We start from the raw sequence: 20,194 nt of genomic DNA, 5'->3' as shown, positions 1-20,194 counted from the left end.
TTAAGCAGGCATATCTGAGCAACAGCGTTATCTGTATTCAGTGTGTGTGTGTGGATGCATGCGTGTGTGTTTTCAGCCATACCATACATAGACATACTTCCTTATCAACCTTTCCAGTTGCACCAAACAACGTGAACTTAACAGGTGTATGAGGTATGCTGAAAGAGCAGAAACGAGCATCTCACTAAACTATAAAACAGGAACTTGCAATAGGTCATATTTCAAATGAACATTTAAAGCTGTGAAGTCTTGCACTTTAATAGAATAGAACAGTCTGTTTCCTAAAGCTATAATGGAAATTATAACGTCGAGACTGCTTCCTAGTAACAATAATAATATTAATAACAAGGTGCAATAAATACACTCTTCTTCTTTTCATAACTGAAATTAGTTACTGTGTTGTGTTGTACGCAGTGCCGATGTGGGACAGTTTTCCAATTTCATTGTACTATTGTACTATGTATAACTGTGCAATGACAATAAAGACTTATCGTATCTTATCTTATATTAAATAGCATGAATTCAGAGGCAATTCTTGTATGTAGGTCAAAAGTGATCATACTATAAATTCGATAAAGGCGACTAAGCTGGGCAAGCCTTAGGTAACACTTTACATCTATGTCACATCCCAGCTGGCTCCGAGATACAGGAACAGGAAGTATGACATATGCACCATAATGATGTTTGACTAACAAATTAGTCGCATTCATCTACAAACTGTCACTGCTTAAGTTGTCTGACCAGAAACCAAACTGATGCTGAGTGGTGCTCAAACAGGCTTAACTGAAAAACAGGAATGCAACTCAGAAAATCAGTTCCAGTTTTGCAAGATCTCTTCAGAACAACAGTGTTTAAGACCAGTAACGCTTCACCTATTGCTTTTGTTTAAGTTTTGAAAAGAAGTGGGAAGAAGTACACACCTATGACCTTTGTTATGCGTCTCATCAGTAAACATTCATCCATCAGTAAACATTCATCCAGTCTACTTCAAGTTCAAATTTGAAGTAGACTTCAATTGTGAACTCTTGACAGGAATGAAACAGGAAAAGAGACATTCACTGACACTAAACATTGTCTTGTTTATATTTCATAAAAACAAGATCTTTAAACTTCCTTTTTTAGTACTTTATGTTTGCGCATTGTTTTAATTTCACTGTCTTAAAGTTACATTTTCGTTTTTTATCAATGTTTTAACAGAAGAACAGAAATGTATACATTTTCCTTTGTCTCTTATAATGAGACAAACACTCTGTGACCTGAAGTCTTCAAGGATAACAAACACTGAAATTTTTACATAATACAGCATCTTCCATTCATAACTTCCTGACGAAGAGTCCACTGAATTTCAGGTTAAACTGGCCTACCTTGGGAGTATGCATTGAGCCTTTCCCTGTATGATTTCTACCCATGACTACCAAGCTCTCCATGCAGAAAACACCATTACCAAATTTGCAGATGACACAACAGTCAGTGGTTTGATCATCTATAATAATGAGATGCCATACTGGGATCACTGCTGAATCTGGCAGCTCTGAATTATCTTATCCTCAACACCCAGAAAATAAAGGAGATTGTGGCGTATTTCAGAAAGAAGCAGCGACCTGAGCGACCACGGGCAGCAAACCCTCAGCTTCATAACTCTGGTGAGAGCTCCAACATCACAGAGGCCCTCCCCTGGTCTAATCACACCTCTGCTGACATCTGCAAAACACAACACCTCTACTTTTATTTACCCTGGGGAGAATCGGACTGTTACAACACATCCTCAGCTTTTGCCGATATACTGCAGACCGTGTTGTCACTTGCATCACAGCTTTGGTATTGTATGACAGCTGAAGTAAACAGCAACACAAGGCAAACAGATGTCGAAAGGACTGCAGAAAACAGTCATCATTGACCCATAAATGCGTCCTGTTGAAGACAACAGTGGTCTAGGTGGTAGCGCCGGTATTATTACTGATGACTCCACTCAGGAAGGCGTTTCAGGATTTTCCACTGACACACCAAAAAAGCTGATAAGCAGCTTCTGCCAAAATGGACTCTTAAAACTACAACACTTTGTTTGCACTCTGCTACTGTTACAATCACACGTTATACTCTATTGTTAATTTTTGTTTTACTAATTAACTTATGTTATATACCTAGATATTTTTTTCCTACTGGGTGATTATTTATAAGGAATCCCTGCCTATGTTTTTGTTCTTTTTTATCTTCTTGAATTTTGAATCGAATACCATGCCTTGCACTTTTTAAAACAACAGCAGAGGTTATCAGGAACTTGGGTTTTTAACATCCACTGGGCTGCAAGTGACGTGTTTAAGATAAGGGCACATACATATATAGAAAATTCCTTGGAATTCTCACCTATCTGGCATAACCACAAGGACATTTAGGAGACATAAACATAATAAACTGAGTTAAAAATGGTTTTGTTTGTTGGTTTACATATAAAAGAAAAAAACACAGTTAAAGCAAAAAGCAGTCACCTGTTATATATCTGATCCTTCAGTTAAAGAGGAAGAACTCTGAACTCTGTTCTTTGTTAAAACATCGTCCTGGTTCACACAAATGGTTCTGGAGTCACAATTTAAACATGTTTAGGTCCTGCAGTCATACTTGTTCTGAAATAATGATAATTAAATCATCTCTTGTCTCTTGCTAGAAAGTTACAATTTGAGAAAGCCAGGTTTTATTCTTTTGCTCGCTATGTTCAAGTGATTCGATTTGTTGTACGTGCCAGTAGAATCACATATTCAGCTGTTTGTTTGGACAGATTCCAGCTCGGATCAAACCTGCATCAACTGGCTCAACCGGTTAGACAAAACATCAGAGATATGGTGCAGAACGGTTGACAGTATCTAACGTGGACAAAATGAAAGCAAGAAACATAAAAATAAAGACATGCCTGGTGGTAGACAGGTATGGAGAGTATGACACTATCGTAGGGATGTTTTCATATCTTCCACACCCAATCAGAAGGATACACAACATTTCCGGAAGCAGTCATTTACAAAGTCTGATCAGAATGGTTCGAATTAAAGGGAAACTTACTCAATGAACCTGCACAGCAGATAGTATACCGGCATCCTACTGAGTCCTACGCAAACAGACTGACATATTTAATGCAAAGAGGGATGACAACTCCGGGAATGGATTCAAACCTTTTCAGTGGACATTTCTTTTTCTGAAGAGTCTTGGACGTTTTAAGAGATCTCTTCAGAACAACAGTAAGTGGTTCAAAACAGCCTCAGAAGTGACTTAGACCTGCTTTATTTCTCCCTGTTCTCACACTCAGTGGCTTTCAGCTTTATTACCTTCACCAAGAAGGTTATGTTTTTGATATAGTTTGCATTGTGTGTAAATACAATAACTACAAAAGTTTTCAATGAATTCTGATAAAACTGTAGCGTTTCAGAGCAGGGTAGTGTTAGCAGTTCATTAAAATCTGCCCTACTCACAAAGGTGTTCAAGGTCAACTTAATTGGTTGAAAAGTATTATAGCTTGGAAAGTATGGTTCTCAAAAGTGTCATGCATATTTTCAACATATAGAAGGTAATATGGGATTTTGAAGGAGGAGATCAAAGAACAAAAAATCAAACAACAACTGCGGAATTATTCTGTTGACTGTATTTAAAAGGTACCTGGACTGTTCATTTTCAGAGACCGCTCTCAGTGCCACCTTCACTGTCTTTCTTCATGCAGGACATAAGAGAAATAAAGGCATTGCTCTAAATGACAGGCTAAAAATATGTGTTGTTCTAATTGCAGAGAAAGCATTTTGCCTCTTCCCCATCTTCAAAGACAAACAACAGACTCCACCATCTCTGGGATTCTCCCCGTTTCCCGACATACACTCAGAAGCTGTTTATGTTTATCGGCGTAAATTATAGTGTAAAACAGACATACTTGAAACAAGTGACATCAAAGCACTGTTATTTAGGATTGTGACCAACACATCAAAGAAATTCCAACAAAGCTTCTTCTAACACACACAAATCTACTTTCAATGTAAAAACAAGTAAGCCTTGTTTTGATATTGGCCTTGAAGTTTTTCCTCTTGAGTTGAGATTTTGTTGTTAGAAAACAAACTAATACTGCTGATGGTGCTCTTTCGAGTGAGTGCAGAAAGTGCTTCCTCTTCTGTGTTATGTCTAGTTGTTGTCAGGGCAGTGAATGACAATTCAGAGGTCAGGGGTCTTGAGTTCATGTTCACAGCATGAATTGAAAGCTTTCTCGGTGCTTCTCAGTGTGCATCAGTGCTTGTGTGTCATATGACATAACCTTTAGGAATTGATCGCATCCGCCTTGTTCAAGTAGCTTGGAAAGAAAAGTCTGGACTTCTTTAAGTTGCTTGAAGATGTTTCACCTCTCATCCGAGAAGCTTCTTCAGTTCTAAGGTCAAATGGTGGAGAGTCCCAGTTATAAGCCCTGTGGGAGTAACCCACCGAGAGGGACAATGATCCCCTAAATGATCCTCTAATTAATCACATGAGCCAAGGTGTGAAAGCGGGTGTGGGTCACAATCAGCCAAGGTTTTGGGTGAGCTCATTGTGGAACCTAGTCCCACCCTATCATGTTATTTCCTGAGGTCAGATGGCCCAGGATGTGAGTGGGCGTTGAGGCGTCTGCGAAGGGATCTCAAAGATAATCTGGGACTCTCCACCATTTGACCCTAGAACTGAAGAAGCTTCTCGGATGAGAGGTGAAACGTCTTCAAGCAACTTAAAGAAGTCCAGACACTTTTCTTTCCAAGCTTCTTAGACTACGATGACCTGGATGATTGAGAACCTTCACAGATATATCGCATCACCTTGTTTTAGTGTAAGTTATTCACACGTATTCCTTTTATCTTTCCTGTTTAATATTCTGAAAGTAAATAAACGAATGAAAAGAGGAACACTAGCTATGACACGAAATGACATATTAAATTCAGTTGGACAAGAATAATGTCTTAATGTCTTTCCAGTTTTGTTTCGTAATGATGATGTGACAATATGTATCAATAAACCAAACTACAGAATTCCAACAATTATTACAGTTGTTATTTTAATATCTGCTTTTTTATGCCAACACTAACAGGGAATTTTAGCAAAAGTAAGCACCCAGGGGCACTCAATTTTAGAATTAACCTTGCTCCATGATATTAGGAAAATAAGACTTCAGAGAACTGAACGGTAGGAACTGTAGGACATTTTGACAAGTTGTAGTTTTGGTGCTTGATAAATTTCACGACCATATATTTTGAAGTTAACCCTCTCAGGCCCAAATTAAGTTTTTTGTTGCTAATGCACAACCAAGTCCTGCAGTGGTACTTCTGAGTAAAAGAAACTCATAAAATATGTATGTGGAGTAATCAGGTTGTTAGTTTTTAACTGTTGCAAATCTGCAACGTCTGCCTGGAGAGGGTTAAAACACAGAAAAAACCCAAAAACGCTACGGAGCTTTATGGAGTACTATTGAGAGGCAAATGTTACAGTCCCATTTAGTGGAAGGAGAGCAAATTATAAACACAACTTCCAAGAAATAAGATCTTCTTTAGTTTTATAAATGTGCAAAGAAATAATTAAATAATATATAAATATTTAAATAATTAGCATATCTTAAGTCAGTTTTTAAAACACATGTTATGAAACCACATTGAAAATCTGACAGGTAATGTAAAGGCAATGTAAAGGGTAATGTAACACCCTTGTCTCAATGTCACATATGCCATACATACAAAGCACAAAGCCACAATGTGTTGACATAGCAGTACAATAGATCACAAACAGAGCGTTGAGTCCTTTTCCTTTAGTACCTACTCGGATCGTCTCGCTTCTGCTCCATCTGCTGGTCCATGGACAATAAATAAATACATAAAAAATACAGGCACAGAAATAAAGCGAAAGAGAAGCTTCATCTACAACCCACAGTCAGAGAGGAAGAATTTTGTTCTTTGTTTAATAAACCTCTTCCTGGTTCACAATCAATGTGTGTGTATTGCTATGAAAGAGGTTGCCACTCCTTATAGACACACCCAGTGGTTGCTTGAACGGTGCTTAAACTGTTGGCAGGTTTGGACAGGTATTCTATAGCAAAACAGCTGACTGTACCTGTCCCAGCTGAGTGGGACAGGTAGACTGACATCTTTTATTTATTTATTTAAAAAAGGGAAACAGCTGCAGTAATTTAAACTTTCTTATCTTTTAGTGGACAATCTCTTTTCATCCTGATGCTTAGAAGAGTGCTTGTGTTTTATGAGATCTCTTCAGAACAACGGTAAGTGCCTTAAATACTGACCCAGTTAGAAAAACATTAGAAAACATTAAAGGTTAATTTTGAAGATGTCGTAAAACATGCACCTTAGTATACTTACCTTTTTTTTCTAAAGTGACAATTACAATTGCTTTAACCAGTTCAGAATTTTATACTGAAATTTGAATGTAACCAAATACACAAACACTGAGTATACATAGAATAAGTGGTGCATTGCCTGCTGATCTACATCTACACCAAGCTTTTTATTCTTAAGTCCAATTGTCTAACATTGTTCTCTAAATTAGTTTATTGTGTCTCCAGGCTCTTCTCTTGATTCCTGGGTGTGTTTGCATCTTCTTAAAACATGGACAAAAAGGAAGGTGAGAAGCTCAACACATAATAATTCACACAGAACACAAATTCACATTTTTAAAGTGCAATATTGAGTCATTTGCATCAAACCTGAAAAAAAAAATTTCCGGTATTTGAAAACCTAAAATGTTTCAGAGCGCTTACTTTCTGTATTAATTTTGTCGTTTCTGTTCTTCACAGGTGCACATCAGGTATTCAGTGATGTTGCATCACTGATGGCCCTTGCTGGTGATAAATGTGTGTTTTGTCAAAAGAAAGAACGTGCAAACAAGGATCACCTTCACAAAAAGCATCTCAAAGATGGAATTTATTTTTTGGAAAAAAAACAAGGTAAGGACTAGATGTATGTGTAAACAAAGTGGACTTGGGGATTACTACACACTACACTATTCTTCAATTTAGTATTTAAATGTTTGTCTTGGTTATTAGTTTGTCATTATTTAAATCAGTTTATAATTCCCCTGATTTTCTCGAGGCATATTTGTTTATTTGGCTTAATTTGTTTGCTGTTAGTAATCTGCTTGTGTTCCTTTTTAGTCTTCTCTTAAGAAAAAAGGGACACGAGTATTAACAGTGCATATTATAGGTGCACAGCTGTGTAAATATGAATTGTGGTGTATAAAAAGTTACAGAGTCCAATGATGTGTGTTTAGTCTAGTTTAATTATTTGTAGGTCTGCTCCACGTGGATAAACCCACGTAATCTCATTCTGCTCTTATTATTTGCAGGTCCCTTTTCGAAGTCTAGTCTAGTGTGTGTATGTGTGTCTCCAGAAAAAAAATCTTTTGGCCAATTTGGATGTTTGTCATGCTGTGTGTGATAAAATATGTGTATTAGTTTATGTGCGTTGCTCAAAATAATTAAAGAAATATGTATCAGAGTAGAGCCCTTAGTTGATTATTTTCAGTGCCATTAAAATGTTGTGCCAGCCTTTCATTCCTAACATATTGCCTAGTCCATATCAGTGCAAATATCCAGTATGAAAACTTTTTCTTTTCAACTGGCTTTTTTGGTCCCTGGATTGCCAGTATGCCTTTCTCCCCAAGGTGTCACTGACTAGGTGACTTTGTATTAACCATTTCATGTACTGAAAAGCATTTACTCGCTTGTTTTTCAGAGAAATTTGTGGTGGCCTGCTATTGTAAGGATGTCAAAGGAGCAAAGAGAAGCCATTATCATTGTCCGTTGTGTAACTTTGCAATTTTAACACGATCTTCTATCTTCACGAAACATTTAAAAGACAGACATGGTAAGAGTTCTGCTATGGCATCCGCAAATATCCACAGATCTTCTCAGCATATAACTACCAAGAAGGGGGAGAATAGCTATCTTTTAGTGAAGATGCACGACATCATTAAAGCATGTTCTTTTTTATAGAGGTCTTTAAAGTTAAATTTAAACGAAAAGACATCCATATTATTATACCAATATATAACATACTTTGTGCCTTATTTTTTCAATTTCTTTATTCTGCAGGTATCAAATCAAGCAAAAAACAAGGTAATTTAACACTATTTTATTTTATGATTATACTGTTATACTTTGATATACAGATAGATAGATAACAGTGATGCAATTACCTCACTGTCATAGTTGTTCCCCATCTTTGAACCCACTCTTGTGCCTATACCTTGAAAAAAGCAACATCAGTTCATGGCAATAATTTATTTTCAGAATGAAACAAAAGCATCTTTATTAGATTTTAGAATGATGTGATTAACAGCTGTTTTTTTTGTTTTGTTTTTTGCATAGAAACCCCAAGCTCTTTAAAAAGAAAGGCTGAAAACATTAGCGATGATTCCCCAGAGGACTCCGATTCAAAGCCCGAACATTTTTTATGCACCCCCTGCACAGCTATGATGAGTAAACAGCCACACATAAAAAGACCCATCAGAGAAGTACATCACCTGGACTCTGCACCGATGACATGTATTGATGTTATAAATGGCATTTATGTCACACCAGAACACACAGAAACACAACACAGTCCAGCTTTTCCAATTCACGTCATGAAGTCTGCTAATCCACCACAAATAGACTGTGAGGTTGAGAAGTGTCGCAGGTTCATGCAGATGGCTCGATTTTCGGGAAATCCGGGAAAAGAATGTGTTCATTTAGAAAGAACAAAAAATGCCAAGCCATATGTTAAGCCAGCAGTCCTTACATCAAAATCACTTCAGGACATGTTGAGCAGAGGGCTAATGTCATCTGAGTGGGGCGCAAAATGTGAGGCGCTCGACAGTGCTGCCAAACAATGTGGTGTTGATAGCGTATTTCCTGTGTGTTATGAAGATCAGGGGCCCTCACAACAGTGGTATTTTTTCTCAGTTTTTACAAATGAAACTGACCACTGGTGTCAGTTCCAGAGGACAAGGGTGACATTTGATTCAGTAACTAGAAAATGGAATTGCCAGTGTCAGGGAACAGAACGATCTCAGCAATGTATCCACGTAATGATGGGAATGTGGTGGATTTTCCAGGAGACATCAGAGAACAGCATTATTAGTGAGACATCAAAAAATATATCCACAGCAAAAATATGTAGAATGACAGAATATATTTACACCAAAAAGCGTATTCCACGTCCGAAGGACCTGAAGTTAGGCACTCAAGAGGAAAAACCACCGCCATCTTTTGTTCCTTGGGAAATCACCTGTCCCTACTGTCCAGGGCCGACCCCTCCTCAGCTTAACGCCCCAAAAGTTATCACCAACCAAGCTGTGATATATGGTCTTAGCAATTTCCACAAAGGTAAGTCACAGCAACAACAAAACATGCAAACAGTGTTATGTGTATGCCTTTGGCATACAACTATCTTCAACCTATTACAAAGTACTTTTCTTTAATTATCAGGTGTCTCCGTTGCTATGAAAGAGTGCCCACGGTGTGCTAACACTGTGAGATTTCAGGAGTATTCCTCTGGTTTCCACAATTTTAACAACCACATCTTATTAACACTACCTCTATGTGAACTCCTGCTGTCAGGTTTGGAGGTAAGCCAACTAACAATGAATTGTGGAACCACTATTTGGAAAGTGCATTAAGGAAGTTTATTACAAATAACAACAATAACAAAACATATCCATATTTTGAGAAAATTAATCTCAACATGTTTGGACATTGAAAGCCAATTCTATATGTTGTTTAATTGCAGAACAAGACAACCAGTGGACGTATGCTGGACACTCTGTCAGTACTTAATGACAATCGCTACCACCACCAAATGGTGAAGAAGGCATTCCACCACTTTTTGTCATTATCAGACTTTGACTTCAACTTCTTTTGCTACCAGTGTGGACACCACCCAGCTGTGGTTGTGGCAGATGGCAACTGGAAACTAGGCTTTGATGTACCTCGTAAGGACAATGTCTTTTCTCTTGGAAATGTGTAAACTACTAAATTTCGGTGAAGAATTAGATAAAACTGCATTGTTAACTGTGTTTAATTTCATTTGAAGTTGGATCATTTGAAAGGCCAGATCCAGATACCATATCTGACAAGGATCTTGAAGTGGATATCGTCAAGGCATGGACAGATCTGGACAAATCACTCATAGCAGAAGGCCTTATAGCAGGTTTGTTATAGTGTGAGAACTTTACACAACAATAGTTTTAGGACCGTCTAGAATTATAAAGCACAACACTGTCTCTATTATGAATATTTGTACAAATCAAAAGACTGTGTCTTCCAAATAGGAACATCTGTTGCAAACCCATACTGCAAATCTGTTCACCAGTCTACTATGGCACCATGGATGGGAAAGCACACTAGATTGAGGGATATCCTTCCAAAAACTGAGATTAAAAAGGCACTGAAAGAAAAAAATGATCAGAACATACATTCACCAGAACAAATAATTGAAGACATAATGCTTCAAACCACTGACTCAGAGAAGGTAAAACTAATCAAATTTCTATTTGTTGTTTTTTTTTTTTTTAACATTTACTTTTGTCATTGTTACTGTGGATCTTTCTTTTTATAGAACCAGAAAAAAGAATCCCAGAATGCACTGGGTATGATTAAAGGATTCAAGGAACTACACCCAAAACTTTCCAAGAAACTTCAAAAAACAGGTGATGAGTTTTTTTTTCTCTTTGAACATCCTCAAATTTTTAAAAAAGTACTTTTGACATATAATTTTTTGTAATTTATATATTTTTTAGGTGGTGTACTTCATTTCTCCTGTGTCCATGGTGTTGTTTATTATATCAATTTTCTTTTCTGGATGGAGTCAGCAAGGGACCATGCAGATGGCTTGCTAAGTTTTAAGCACGTTCCAACCTGTTACATTTCTGACATGGCTGGTGAGGTTGCCAGCCACACTAATGACCAAACTAATCAGATGTTTTTTAAGCCACACGATGGAAGACTTTGTGCACCAACCACAGATAATCTAAAACTAGCAACCAAAAATGAACTAAAGGTTGAAATGCAATGGGTGAAGAACCTCAGATTTCCATTACCAGTGAAGTTACAGCAAAATATAAATGGAACACCAGCAGTACATCCAATCACAAGGACATCTGACAGGTATTCACTGTATGATCAATTCCACCAAATAAATCCAAGACATCCAGAAGATAATTTAAGAAGCGTCGTCATCTGCCCAACACTTCGACGAGAGGTCAACTCTGCAGTAGCAAAACAGTTCAATCAAGAGCTTGAATCCATTTGGCAATCTTTGTGCCAAATGAATGAATCCCACTTCAAACAGACTGTGAGAGTGTTGATTGAACTACACAATGAAAAAATTAACAGGACATTTAAGGCTGAGATGGAGGCTTTGGGCAACACACAATTGTCTGTTGGACTGCATGGGATGTTGGGATTTCATACTGCTGGTAGGTTTGACTGATATATGATATAATAATAACTCATAAAAATATCACAGTTTTGTAAGCACAGGTGTCTTTGGCTGGGAAGGTAGAGGATGTCATCTACTAGTGAGAAGGCTATTGTGTTATTCCCCGGCTCCCTTAGTCAATGGTGTTGGTTTTTTGTGTTAGTGTGTTTGGGGGAAAAAATTGTATGAATTTTTGAGTTCGAGCCTTGTAGTAAGCAAACAGTTTGAGTGCTTGAAAAACATGAAATGCGTTGTTTAGACGATAGATCATTGCTCAGTTTTGTTTTGTTTTTTAGAAGGGGAGGAACACAGTGTGTTGAAATCCTCATCCATATCACAATTATATGCCACAAGTGATGATGAGAAGGTAAAAAAAAAACCCTCGTATTGCACTTTGATGTTGACATACGGAACATTATTAAAGTTCTTAAGAGTTAGTATGCTATCTTTCTGTGCGCATAAAGGAGAAACTCAATCAGCTACTCTCTGGATCCCGTGATGAAACTCAAGCCCTGGCTTATGTTTCACGAAGATTTCCAGTCTCAATAAAAGACATTAGCAGCGTTTGCCCACTAGACTTGTTGCGTCAGTCATTATTGTCATCGCCGTGGTTGACAGATGATGTAAGTGCTGAAAAATAAAATTGTTTTTGTTTTTTACCACAATTAAGAGCTTTGTTTGTTAAGAAATCATCTGCCAGCCTCAAATCTTTTTTTCGTAAACATTCCAGGCTGTTAACTATCGGGTGGGGCAGCTCGCTCAAGAAAACAAGGTGACTCATTTTCATTTGTTTCCTTTATGATATTTTCATTGGTCAATGAGTATTTATGAAATGCTTAATGAGATGTTCTATTTGACAGTGTGGTGCTTTAGGCACCTTTGATTTCACTTTGTGGCACCGGGAATGGACCGAATCTGGAGCAGTCAGTGATGAAGTTGCCAAATGCGTTCCGGTAGGTCCTTTTTGCATAATTAAAAACATAAAAACAATAAATAAATAAAAAATCCCAAACATAAATTTACAAAAACAATATTGCTTTTTACATGCTACATGACCCGTGTGCACCTACAACTGTTACGTTTGTGCTACAGGACTCAGAAAAGATATTCCTTCCCAGAATTGTGGGTCATTCTTCACCAGAGACAGGCAACCATTTCATCCTTTGGGTGAGCCAAAACATTTTAGGAAAGAGATTTCAGCCTATAACATTTACTCTTTTTATATTTTTCTGAGCATTTAAGATTATATATGTTTGTAGGTGTTTGACTTCAAAGCCAAACAGATTAGAATATACGACTCACTGATGACTTCCAGCAGCATCAGTGATGATGACATGGACCTGCTCAGGTAAAAGGAGATTTTGTGCTACAGTTTTAGTTTGCAGGTAAATGAATGCGATACTGATGGAGCTGAACTGCTGCCACTCTCTTTTTTAGAAACGTCTTCAGGTTTTCTGGTGGGCTTCAAGGTTGGACAGTCAAATATCCTCCACAGTGGAAGCAGGAGGACTCCGTTAATTGTGGTGTTTTTGTGTGTTCGGTGAGTTTGCTGTCCTGGGAGCTGCTACTTTTGCATGATTTATTGGTTGCTCACGTGTTGGGTCATCATTGTTAATTTTATTTCAAACTAGGCTGCAGAAAATGAAGTCCTACATCACAAGGTCACTGATGATGCTCTGACCCTTAGTGAGTGCAGGATTCTTCGTCTGCACCACGCTACACAAATGCTGAAAAATGTGAAAGCTGAGGTTAGAGAAATAGATATCTGAGTATAACAAAATCTTTACTGGTAGTATATGAAATATTGTGTGATAATATTAAGAGTTTTGTTATTTAGGATTTCCCACCGACTATGGAAGACATGTTGAAGATTCGACAGAAAGAAATGGAAATACAAGAAGCTGGAGTTGAACAGACCGACTCAGGGATTCATTGCATGGCCATGCAAATAAAGGCATGCTTGTTCCAGAGAGTGACTGGGAAAACCAGGTGTGCATAACAACACTGACAACTAAACATTATTTATGTATCAAACATTTGAGAATGAAAGTTACTCTTTTTTTTAAAACATGGTAGAAATTTAAAATTCACTTTGATTTTCTACAGTGTTTTTCATGACCACAGAAATCAATGTATGTGGCTACTGTGCACTGTCTGCAAAAAATGTCTGCATTTTGAGTGTGCTGGTGTGGAGGGAGACTCGAAAGACTGGGAATCAAAGGGTTTTGTTTGCGGATGCAACCTTACAACTAATGTGTAAGAAACTCTTGATTTGAATATCAGTTACTGTCATACTGTTGTTGTAAGTTTACATATGGTCATCATAAGCATTAACATTTAATTTTGTGTAATTTTGTGGTTCGGTAATGATTTCTTTAAACTATTCTTTTTCCAGGGTGGAATGATTGCATCACAAATATCTTGAATGACTTAAAAAAATGTAGTGCACAATTTTTATTTTAGATTTTCTCTGGTCCACAGAGTCAAAATTGTACATAAGGGCTCAAATATAGACATATACTAAAGTGTTTAAACAAGTGGTTGTCAAGGTTCTATGGTGCTATTTACCTTGTCAAGGCTAAGGCCTATTACCTTCTCATTTCTGATCACCCAAAAGTAATTTATTTGACAGCACTTATTGGACTGACCAATACTCCGAATAATGAGAAAGTCTAAGTGAAGATATAAGAAGGAGAATTGTAAATTTACACAACTTGCGAAGGTCTTTTAAAACGGAGTCCCTGCTAGGGCCGTAACACTGAGCTATTTAGGAAAATATGTGTTTGGAGGACTAAAAAGCCAAAAACCAAGAACATTATGCCAAAGGTCAAGCATTGTGGTGATAGCATCATACTCTGGGGGTGTAAGGTGCCCTGGTATATTGTTACCTGGTATATTGGTACAAGTAGGTTGACTAATGAAGAAGAGGGACTACCTCTAAATTCTTCCAGTTTCCGTCAAATTAGCTGGAAGGTTGAAACTTAGACACAATTGAGTGTTCCAGCAGGACATTTATACCAAAAACACATCACAACTCATTTTGGAATGCATAAAACAGTCTAATATTATTAAGCTTTTGGAATGGCCTCCCTAAATCCTCAAACTTAAATTTTTTGGACTATGCTAAAGAGCTGAGTAAAGAGCTCCAAGCAAAGTCATTAGGCTTAAGAACTCTACTAATTTTTCCAATACTCAAATATCAAGTCAGAATTTTGATTCTGTGCGGCTAAAAGAAAATACCAAAATAAATTCAAACTAGTGCACCCAATTTTTGTATTTGTTGAAACAACTGTAACCCACATAATTTCCTTAAGGATCAACAAAGTTATTTTATTTTACCCTGGAAGCAGAACAGTAAAAAAAAAAAAAAAATCATTAGAATCCACAAATTACCATGACAACCATAAGTGTAGGTAAACATCTGACCTGTACAGTATAAAGCTTTAAATACAAATGTTGCAGATTGTGGTTAATTTAAGGCTCATGGGCAATGCTTTTGTCTCAAACAGAGGTGACATGCTGGAGGCTGTTACAGTTACAGAAATCCTTTCAGATGAAGAAATTAAGGTGATTTAATGCATTCTAACGTTTCTTCACTAACCTGTATGTCATGTTATCAGCTACCATACATTTAAATCACATTTTATATTCTAATATTACAGGATTTGGAAAGAAAACTGCAGAGTGGACTTGTTCTCTCCAATCGGATGTATCTGTGGAATCACAGAGAATTTGATCCTGAACTTTGCAAACATTACAGTGAACATTTTACTTTATTCAGTGACATAAAGGTATGTATATTCAGTGTTTATGATCTTATTCACACTTACAACTTGAGTTTAGCATCCATAGTAATCTGTAGTTTTTCACTCAAGTATGTTTACATAACCTAAACATTTCAGGATCTTTACATTAAAAAATATAAAGTGTCTTGAAGCAACTGTTGTTGTGATTTGGTTCTATATGCATAAAAACTGAACTGCAGTGCACTGAACAGAAACAAATTCAAAAAAACAGATTTTATATCATGCCCTTCAACTATTAATCTGCAAAAAGTCTACCCAACATTTGGCCCCCCTCAGCTGGGGCCTCTAGCCCTGCTGCGACAGTAAACAGAAAATGTAGTTAAATAAGTGGATGGATGAATGTATCCCATAACAGGATTAACATAACTAATAAGCCAAAACTCTAACTGCATGGCAACATCTGCATAATAACACTGAAATAAGCCATTCTAAGGCTTAGTAATGGGATGGTAATACTACAAAAATATATAGTTTTATATTCATTTTACTACCATGTATTTTAAATGACTTTAAGACACTTTGTGACAATTGTTTATTGTTTTTTACATTTATTTCATTAGTTCTATACATTGCACTATACAAGCAAATTTTACTTTTACTTGGTGATGGTGGCAAGAAAAACTTTGTTGGACATTTTCTTAACCAGTAAATTGTGTCATGGCGGGGTGTGTAGATGAGGTAGACCCAAAAGCAGACACGGTGGAGACAGAACTAAGTTTCCAAAAATAAAGTGAGCCTTTATTGTGGCTGATGGCATGAGAATAACACTAGAGACACACCGAAACTGGGAAAACTAAGGGGACTAAGAACACTGTGTAAATTAAAAGACTATGACACTCTGTGAAAACAACTATGAAAAACTATGAACACAGAGTATCTAGGAATGCTATGAAACACAGTGAAACAATGAGGAAAAACTATGTCAGACAACCTGACAAAGAACAGTAAGAGACAAAGGACTTAAACATACACATAAGGTGATCAGGGGGAGTGGAGACAGATGAGGAAACAGCTGACTAGGATGAACATAATGATGCACAGGAAATGTAAACCAAAACACAAAGACATGAAAACTGGACTTTTACAATAAACAAGAAAACATGACAAGATGCAGGCATGACACAAACTTGACAACATTAATCAGGCAGGCAAGAAACATGACCAATAATACATTTAGCTCTGTGGGAGTGGGAGCATATTCGAGCTGACAGTGACAGTGCACCAGACATGCAACCTGTGTCCTATGCTTTTACCCCATGTCTTCTGTCCTTTTTGGTATTCCAGACAGAAGAAATGATCCAAAGACTTGAAAGAATTCTGTCAACGCCAGTGGAGGAGCAGCTATACCTTAGAGAGGTCATTTTGCCAGAGGTGAGCCGAGAACAAAAAAGATCAAAGATTGAAAAAATGTTGTAGATATTCTGAACGAATGATATGTGTCAGAAACAGACAAGCATAATTTAGGACATGTGGTTTTTACTATAATTAATTTCTTGAACGGAGAATGAAAACTGCAGAACTTCAAGTGAACATCTATACAAGAAATACAGCTTAAAGGTGGTAACTTTAACTTTATTGTTGCTAAGGTTTTGATTCGATGGTTGCAAAGCAGCGGGAAAATGTGCAGATACCAAGCTGAATCTATACTTCTGGAGGGCACATCTTACAAAGGCATGGAAATGTAAGTTCCATTGTTTACATTGTAGGTTTACTCACAGTTTAATCTGATTGTGCTGACTGAGTGTGGCAAAGGATAATTACTCACGTTTGTATTTTTGTTTTTTCTTAATCAGTACAAGAGAGACAACAGCTGGTGATTCTGGACACATAGAAGATGTAAGAGAAAACACACACAGACACACTAAAAATTACATAGCAAAACACTTTGTGTAAAAATCGACACTCGAGTGTCCTTGTGTGTGAGTTTCAACTTGCAAGTTAAAAAAAGAGGAAGGCAAAGTCTGTGATGTACGAGCATTGTTTTGTATTTTACATGTAATGGTATTAATACTGTCAACCCTTTGTCTTTTTTTTTCTGCAGGAAAACACTTTTCAAAGTGACTGCAAAGCTGCGGCTGCTTTTTGCTACAACAAGGACTTGGATGGAAAAATTGACCTTCCTGAGGTCAAATTGGAAGAAGAAGACATGCAGATCCAGGAGGGTGGTCACCATGACGATTCCCAAGGAGAAAATGTCACATTTGTATATCAAAAAAGCGATGACAGTGACAGCGCTGAGACAGAACTTACAATTTCTAAAGAAATCTTAGCCATGTTCAAGAAAGAAAATGAGATTCCTGACCTTAACCTTTCAGGCCCTAACTTTATAAGTACTTGATTTCTGGTTTATGTTTGTTTCTCTTCAGTCTGTCTTTTGGGTGGCTGTGGCTCAGGAGGTTAACCAGGTCACCAACTAATCAGGTTTTTGGTTTAATCCTCCTCTGCTGCAGTCCTGCATGCCAAATATCCTGGGGCAAGATAGTAACCCCAAGTTGCTTTTATATGAATATGAAAGCATGTGCATGTAAGATAGAATACACTTACATAGGAAAAGCATTTTTAACAATTGTATGGATGAAGTAAATTGTGCAAAATCATTTTAAATGCTCAGACTTGAAGAACTAGTCCATTTACCAGTCAGTGTCCATTTGTCTACCTCTGATTCCTGAGCGCCCTGTCTGTGTCTGGCCTTAATGCTCTGTCTACGTGAATACCTTTGTTGAAGCACTGAAGCACCAGGGTGACCATCCGCGGCGCCATCTTGGTAAAGTTGTACCTTATCCCTGTATTTTCTCCCTTCCTGTTCCCAGGCTCATCTCTCTGTCTTTTCCTCTGTGTCTTTGTCATGCCTACGAAACAGACATTTCAACACTGTGTTAAGCTTCTGGAGCACAGATGTTTTGAAACACTGCTCCAAAGCCTGGTTCAAAGCACACAGGGCACATGACTGCAACTAAATGAAGTGTTGGTATTGCAGTTTCGGCAGGTGTCTTACCTGCTGCTTCGAAGCATAGCCAGTCGCAAGGATTCACATTTTTCTATTAACCAGAGTCTTTAGGACTTGTATTTATTGAATTAATGCTTATGATACAACTGTGAATGCATGAAACAAAATGTTGCACTCTCTCATTATTATTTTTGCTGTGGACTGTGAAGACCAAAATAGACTATCCACTCACTGAAACACTGGAATTCAAAGTGTAATTAAACAAACATTATTTAAATAGATAGAAATAATATATAAATATTTTTACTTTAATGATTACTGGCACATAGATGAGAGAAAGCTAGAGACAGAGACTGGTGAGTGGGCTTCATCCCCTCCCATCAGCAGAGCGACAGAGCAGCTCTAGTTTTTTCTACTTTCTGATGTTCGACACACATAAAGAATATATTTATAAATTTAAAAAAATGCTAAACAAACACATTTATCAATTACAGGGGATGTATTTCTTAACATTTTTTATGACAAATGTTTTTTTTTCTTTTCTCACTGATGCTCCATTTGTTAATACCTCAAAAACAACAGGAGTAATGCAGTTTCACTGTAGCCTAAACTCCAACCTCACCATAAACATCATGCCAGTGTTACAAAACACACAGCAACCAAAGCAGTGTGAACTTCATCCTATTTCTTTTCTAGCATATACATTGTGTTGACATAGAGATATTCATGTATTTAAGCTCACAAATTAGTATGAGTGTGGGTGTTGTGTGTATATACTGTCTACATCCCCCTCACTGTATTTACAGTTTCTGTCTGTCAGTTTTCCTCTTAGATGATTTGATCTGTATTGATCTTTTTTTCCCATCATTTAGTCAATAAAGCTGTTTTCTTTTTAAAATTTAGTTCTGTTTGCCATGTCATGCTTTCAGGGTCCTTACGCTGTCCACACACCAACTCTCATGACAGTTCGCACGTAACGGTGCTATTAGTATTTCTTGTGTTCATTCTGACCTTTTGAAATAGTTGATGCGTTGATGTTAATGCTTTGGAAGAATCCAAATTTGAAGTTGTTAGAGCCAGAAGTGACCATAATTTGAACACAGAACGGCTAAGTCATCAGCTAATGCTATTTAGCTTGTGTGCCAAAGTTAATTACTGATCCTGTGTTTTTTCATTAAGTGATTTTTTTTATTCATTAATATTTGATCATGTTATTACAGTTGATGAATGTATGCAAACCTACCACCTTGGTTACACAACCTTCAAAATGGAGCTACCTATAGAAAACTATCCTTTATTATAGTAATATCCTTGGGCAAGACACTTCACCTACCGCCTACTGGTGTTGGCCAGAGGGGCCGATGGCGCGATATGGCAGCCTGGCTTCTGTCAGTCAGTTTGAATGAAAACACACGCTGTTGTGACAGTGATGTACACTGTCTTGTTGGTATATGTATGATTTCTATACATTTTACATCAGATAAAAACTTTGGTCCCTGTTAATGCCCTACCTGGCCCCCTGGCAAAACTTTGCTAGACCCGCCCCTGCACAGTTACCAGCTGTCAGCTACCTAAAAAAGGATCCTGGTGTTATTTGTCAGAAACAGTTCATAACTTCCCTTCAACTCATTCATGTCACCTACTGTACATCATCAACAAAAGAGTCAGAGAAACTGAAGATGTCTTTGTGTGTAAGCGACTAGGGTGAAGACCTTTATTAGATTTCCATGGTCTTCGAGCCCTGAGAACAAACTGCATCACTCATCTGATTGTATCTCTAACATTACTAAATGGCCCAGGAATACTTCCAGAAATCTCTGTAGGTTAACACAATCCACTGTGCCACCTGCAGATGCCAACTAAAGCTCTATGATGCATATTTAAACATAGTCCAGAAGTGCCGTCATGTCTTGTGGGTAAAGACTCATTTGAAATGAACTGTTTCATAGTGGGCAAGTGTTCTTTGCTCATAACGGTCCAAATATACA

At 37.4% G+C, this 20,194-nt stretch overlaps 1 protein-coding gene across 6 annotated transcripts; it reads left to right on the top strand.

The window, feature by feature from the left end:
• The first annotated feature begins 830 nt into the window (after nt 1–830).
• LOC102314156 lies at nt 831–19,108 on the top strand. Of its 6 annotated transcripts, none has more exons than XM_042215809.1 (29): nt 831–847; nt 6,191–6,259; nt 6,560–6,618; nt 6,791–6,940; nt 7,728–7,859; nt 8,087–8,110; nt 8,363–9,361; nt 9,464–9,603; nt 9,765–9,966; nt 10,068–10,184; nt 10,306–10,505; nt 10,593–10,683; nt 10,774–11,451; nt 11,750–11,820; nt 11,918–12,076; nt 12,184–12,225; nt 12,314–12,406; nt 12,546–12,620; nt 12,713–12,801; nt 12,891–12,993; nt 13,085–13,201; nt 13,291–13,442; nt 13,560–13,709; nt 14,963–15,020; nt 15,116–15,244; nt 16,544–16,630; nt 16,846–16,940; nt 17,053–17,095; nt 17,301–19,108. In XM_042215809.1, exons 3-29 carry the CDS (start codon nt 6,603–6,605, stop codon nt 17,595–17,597), a joined length of 4,509 nt encoding a protein of 1,502 aa, XP_042071743.1. In that variant the 5' UTR covers nt 831–847; nt 6,191–6,259; nt 6,560–6,602; the 3' UTR covers nt 17,598–19,108. The 6 variants fall into 6 exon arrangements, with proteins under 6 accessions (XP_042071743.1, XP_042071746.1, XP_042071745.1 ...); XM_042215812.1 differs by lacking the exon at nt 831–847 and adding an exon at nt 2,540–3,227 and having other exon boundaries at nt 13,578–13,709; XM_042215811.1 differs by lacking the exon at nt 831–847 and adding an exon at nt 2,541–3,227 and having other exon boundaries at nt 6,544–6,618.
• The last annotated feature ends 1,086 nt before the right edge of the window (nt 19,109–20,194 follow it).

This window comes from Haplochromis burtoni, unplaced genomic scaffold, assembly GCF_018398535.1.
Source record: "Haplochromis burtoni strain Fernald_Lab_line unplaced genomic scaffold, NCSU_Asbu1 Contig_829, whole genome shotgun sequence".
Lineage (NCBI taxonomy): Eukaryota > Metazoa > Chordata > Actinopteri > Cichliformes > Cichlidae > Haplochromis > Haplochromis burtoni.
This window is presented reverse-complemented; position numbering and strand designations above follow the sequence as displayed.

Bases quoted from the DNA above. Each gene is read 5' to 3' on its own strand.
- LOC102314156 (XM_042215809.1), top strand. The intron at 12,077-12,183 runs GTAAGTGCTGAA...TAAACATTCCAG, and splicing joins CGCCGTGGTTGACAGATGAT to GCTGTTAACTATCGGGTGGG. The intron at 15,021-15,115 runs GTGATTTAATGC...CTAATATTACAG, and splicing joins TTTCAGATGAAGAAATTAAG to GATTTGGAAAGAAAACTGCA.